At 45.4% G+C, this 5,525-nt stretch overlaps 1 protein-coding gene across 1 annotated transcript in view; it reads left to right on the forward strand.

The window, feature by feature from the left end:
* Window positions 1-5,525, forward strand: part of LOC140322134 (multifunctional procollagen lysine hydroxylase and glycosyltransferase LH3-like) — a 16,802-nt gene that overhangs the window by 8,735 nt on the left and 2,542 nt on the right. Inside the window, 9 exon segments of the mRNA XM_072398753.1 lie at window positions 494-615; window positions 1,062-1,166; window positions 1,254-1,379; window positions 1,469-1,610; window positions 2,350-2,463; window positions 2,549-2,614; window positions 2,928-3,032; window positions 3,128-3,274; window positions 4,889-5,014. Coding sequence (XP_072254854.1) covers window positions 494-615; window positions 1,062-1,166; window positions 1,254-1,379; window positions 1,469-1,610; window positions 2,350-2,463; window positions 2,549-2,614; window positions 2,928-3,032; window positions 3,128-3,274; window positions 4,889-5,014 — 1,053 coding nt within the window.

Raw genomic sequence — 5,525 nt, forward strand, 5'->3', positions numbered from 1 at the left:
GAGATGGCTTCCCTCCCGCTCCATGGCCGTCAGTACGGAGATGGGTTCCACCCCCACCCCAATTGCTCAAGTTCCTCCACACCAAACTGGTGACCCCGGGGCACAGTCATGGGGGGTCAGAAAAGGGTATTCACCAAACTGTGTCAATGTCTTTGTATGATGGTCGGATTACCAGGACCCCTCACTGGGGGTATCAGGACCCAGTGAAGCCTCATACTTTTGGTGTGGTGAGATGGTCAGCTGTTCACATACTTTTACCATATAGTGATAGGTGTCATGGGCTAACTTCTAGCCATGTGGTGTTTAAAATAAAAACCTGCACCCCCAACAATACTGCAATATAAGGTTTGGGTAAATTAGGGGAGAAAGCAGCCTCACACAGCAGCCCATTTGCAATATTAGGTTCACACTCCGCACCAGTTGCACATGTTAAGGGTAAAATGTATTTGCATTAATTCGATTTTTTTTTTTTTTTTTTTTTCCCCAAATATAGGAAGTTTACCACGAGAAACACATCCAGACCTTCTGGGAGAATCACAAAGACGAGTTCCNGAATGTAAAGATCGTTGGTCCGGAGGAGGCGCTGAGCCAGGGCGAGGCTCGAGATATGGGCATGTATGTGGGAGAGGGGTGGGGGTCACCTCATATGGTAATATGGGAAGGTGGGGGGGATCAGATGGGTGTGTGGGGGCAAATTTTAGGTGAGGGCACGCCTGGAACATTGGAGATATCGAGCACCTGAGCGTCACAATAGCTGGGGTTCAGAACATTTCACAGCAAATCCACAAACCTGGGATCAGCCATTGTACTGTCCAGTGGTGGCCCAAATGAGGGAAAGTTTATTATAATTTCACCAGAACAACTTAGTCTCCAGATTTAGAAAATTCAGCGGTTTAAAAATGGATCACTCGTTTTTTTTTTTTTGCCAGCATTGACATGAAAAATCTATCTGATGTCCGGTTCATTTTAAACAATCCCATTTATTGCTGTATACACTTGGTCCTATAGGCCTAATAACATTTGCTGCATTCCTATTGGCTGATTATATTCTTCCATTCCAGGGACCTGTGCCGGCAGGATGAGACATGTGACTATTATTTCAGCGTGGACTCGGATGTTGTTCTGACCAATCCTGACACTTTGTACATTTTGATCCAGGAGAACCGGTCAGTATCGGGGAAGGGCTTACAACATGAGGGGGGGATATTGATGGATGGATCCCTACTCACCTCCACACCTCTCTCCTTCCACAGAAAGGTCATTGCGCCAATGGTGTCTCGGAGTGGGAAACTATGGTCCAACTTCTGGGGTGCTCTGAGCCCCGAGGGCTACTACGCCAGGTCCGAAGACTACGTAGACATCGTACAGGGGAAGAGGATGTAAGTAATTATAATGTTGTGCTGAAGTCGCTACACCGCCAGCAAAACGAAAAATCAGGAATTACATGTGTTTTATTTGTGTCTTCCAGCGGAGTGTGGAACGTTCCCTATATTGCCCACACTTATCTTATTAAGGGGGTGACCCTGCGGAATGAGCTGGCACATAGAAGCGTCTTTACCTTGGCTGGACTGGACCCCGATATGTCTTTCTGTAAGAGCGTGAGGGATAAGGTAAGGGTCATGTACGCTATATCTCTACAATACACAGAGAGTATACAATGCAAGTACAGAAAAATACCCATTGACCTACTTAAAGTCCTGTGGTAGTGTTCACCCCAATATTTCTTTAATTTTATACTAATTCTTGGGTTGGACCATGCAGGATGTGTTTGTATTCTGTGCAGAATGATAGGTAAGTGGTCAACACTTGTCACCAAGCAGTGTTCATCCTAGAAATTGTTTCAAGCCAGGTCGGAAGAACTTCTAGGTGAGTGGCAGCCCATGTATTGTGGCCCAGCTTTTAAGTAACCCCCCCAAAAACAGCCGGGTGGTTACTTAAAAGTGTTGGGCAGTATGCCCAGCTATGCCAGGGAGAACACTGCTGTGGGCTGCTGTCATGAGCTGACAACCCTGCCGCGTTGTCAGCCCTGCCTGAGGTTTACCTTTTACTCCTTTTTTATTGCAAGCACAAAAGTTTGTTTTATTGCTGGAGAAACATAGCATTATTTTATCTTTTATTTACAATTAAACTCTATATTATATTTGTTCTTCGGGGGTGGGATTTGTACTATAGGGAAGAACCTGTATAAGCTCCCCTATAGAGATGGAAGATTTCCCAGTTGATGATGACAGTAAAGACCCCCCCCTTTACCCCTACTCTAAGCTACACAAATAGGCTGGAGTTCCACTTACCCTTATTATTATCCAGTGTGAGTGACCATCCAGCCATGTCCTTCCTCTCTCCCCATAGAACGTCTTTCTGCACATCAGCAATAGAGACGATTTTGGCCGTTTGCTGTCCACCGCCAAGTACAACACCTCCCACCTACACAACGACCTGTGGCAGATCTTTGAGAACCCGGTGGTAAGTTCTTCCTGTGTACATAACATTTGGTGTGTGGGGCCGCTGTAACCTTCAGATTCCCTCAAATGCTGGATTTCCTTTGCAGGACTGGCAGGAGAAATACATCCATGAAAACTAGTCCAAGATATTTGAAGAGGATTACTATGAACAGGTGAGATTTGCTATGGGAACAGTGGGGGGTACTTCAGTATTTTCCCCAGAAAAGTGGGTGAGATGAAGCTGTAGGCAGGTGGAAGTCCCTGTATTATGGTCCAACTTTCAAGTAATCATCCAAAAACAGCCGCGTGGTTACTGAAAAGTTCCGGTTGGTGCACCCAGCTAAAAGAGGCCGGTGAGAACACTGATACTTGTTGATTTATCAGCCGCAGTGCCTTCATGTCTGCAGCTTTCCTGTATGTAAGAATGTGTTGGCGATCATACAGCGACGGCCATGACATAACATTCCCTGTTTTCTTTGTTGGCAGCCGTGTCCTGACGTATACTGGTTTCCCATCTTTAAGGATGTGATGTGTGATGAGTTTGTGGAGGAGATGGAGCATTTTGGCCAGTGGTCAGGCGGGAAGAATGAGGTGATTTATGTAGTCCGCCACTTTCCCTCTTTCCCTCTCTTCTCAGATAACCATTATTTGTTCTACCTCTTAATTGGTGTTTCTTTTTCATCCAGGATAAGCGACTAGCCGGAGGCTACGAGAACGTACCCACTGTAGACATTCATATGACGCAGGCGGGGTTGCAGGACGAGTGGCTGAAGTTCCTGCAGGACTACATCGCCCCCGTTACAGAGAAACTCTTCCCAGGATATTACACCAAGGTGAGTAGAATGTACAGCAACCATAATTAGTTTACATCAAGGTCCAGGAGCCAGCCAGTCCTGCCTATCGGCCAACTGGGCACGGAATTGTTCTGGAGTTCAGTCACATTACCTGTTGTCTTATACTAGGCTCTCCTCATGCCACTTGCTATCAGAGCTGAAGTAGAAATGGCTGCTCTGTATGGCGGTGGGAGGGGGGATACTTAGGCTACATACACATGTCAGACGGTTCTCGTCCGATAGTCGCCTCAGGGCTGATATCAGACGAGAATCTAACGTGTGCACAATGCTCATCATTCATGGATGTTGCAAGGTTCTACGGCCCGCGAGCATCCAGGTAATATTATAAAACGGGCTTCGCAGCCATGCCAGGATAATACCCCCTACCCTCTCCATAGAGCAGAATAGCACTGTGTATAGAGCTTGTTAAGTCTTTTGTCATTGGAAAGGATTGTGAAATAAACATATGTATGTAGCTTTAGGTTAGCTTATACAGCGTGGGAGTGACCAATGCAGTAATACAGTAATACCTCGGTTAACGAAGTTCCGGAATCACATTTGTTAGCTGAAATTCTTTGTTAGCCAAAACAAAATTAAAATACAGCTCTATACAGCTAACCGCGACTGCAGTTTGCTATCACACATCCATAAAAGCATTTGTTAGCCCAGGCCGAAACTCAGCCAAAAAAATATTTGTTAGCTGAAAAATTTATTAGCAGGGTAACTCGTTAGCCGAGGTATCACTGTATATCACAGAGTACGCAGGAGACGTCTGTAGCAATGATGTGGGGAGATTGTGACTTTTAGGGGTGGATTGATCAAGGGCCAGGGGTGGGGAAATCACGAAAGCACTTCTCTATGCTAGTTTAAAGATTGGCATGGTTCTGGGTTAGCCGTTTGGTGATCCCCATGGTGCAAGGATAAGCTTTAGTGATGGGAAGACTCCCACGATATCATGTTAGATATTGGAAGTTTCCTCTGCCTGTGTAAGACCCTCATGGTCTGTCGCAGATCAGTAATGCTCAGCCATGTACCATTTGTAGCGGAGGAGTCCCTAACAGTAGAAAAAGCAAAGTTCAGCTTAATGCAGACCTGAGCTTTGCTTATGCAATACAAAGCAGTAGTTTTACTTTAATGACCCATTACCCGCCAACACATGCACTTATTTCCTTTACTTCCCTACAGCCCTATTCACCCTCTGGGAATAAGAAAAGGCAGCCTTGGTTTGGCCGAGAGCTTAATCAGGGTTGGTGACTTTTAGATTGTAAGCTCTTCTGTGTCACAGTTTGTATCTGTCTGTCATTTGCAACTTCTGTTGCAAATTACTATGTTGTACAAAACTGCATAATATGTTGGGGCTATAAAAGTACTGTTTATTAATAATAGGAACTCTACCCACCCCCATGTGACATCACTGGACCAATCACTATCACCCAGCATTGTCCCCGGCATACCCTGTAGTACAAGGTGTTTCTATCTCTCCAGCCATACAACAGTTGACATTGTGGGAAGTGCAGGAAATTATGTTCACTGTGTTGGTGTGTAGTGCACCTGGCTCCTGGGATTTGTCCTGCAATATTTGTATTTTTTATTTTGATTTTTTTTCCTTTCCAGGCCAAAGCCTTTCTGAATTTCATAGTTCGATACCGACCGGACGAACAACCTTCACTGCGCCCTCATCACGACCCCTCAACCTTTACCATCAACATCGCTCTGAACCAGAAAGACATTGACTTTGAGGTAAGGGAACCCCACATAGACTCCTATGTCTCATTTTACCCTTTGAATCTTCCTCCACTTTAAAATTCCCCAAGTATTTTTAAGCCGGTCCCTACTGATTGGAAGCGGCAGCATGCAAGTTTGGTAATCCTTAATCTAGCTGCAGCTCCAAGTACTGATAGCTGGAAAGAGTACAGCAGGGGTGGGATCTAGGCGCAGGCAGAGTCTCTGATTGGCTTACCTGACTGTCCCCACCCTAGAGGATAGGATGGTAGTAACAAAGGTGAGTGCAGCAGTTCAGATTTGTCTTTGGAGACCCACATATAGGCACCCACATATGTTACCCAGTGAAGGTGAAAGGCTTTGATTTGCCAGTTGGTGATGTATGAGGAGCTCAGAGCTTTTTATACATTCATTTTATAGTAATTCTTGGGTAAGTTGCACCATGCAGGATGTGTTTGTATTTACTGTGCAAAATAATCGTAGGTGGCCAACGCTGTCACCTGGCAGCATTAGAGTCCATTTCATCCCA

The sequence above is a fragment of the Pyxicephalus adspersus genome, chromosome 2 (assembly GCF_032062135.1).
Source record: "Pyxicephalus adspersus chromosome 2, UCB_Pads_2.0, whole genome shotgun sequence".
Lineage (NCBI taxonomy): Eukaryota > Metazoa > Chordata > Amphibia > Anura > Pyxicephalidae > Pyxicephalus > Pyxicephalus adspersus.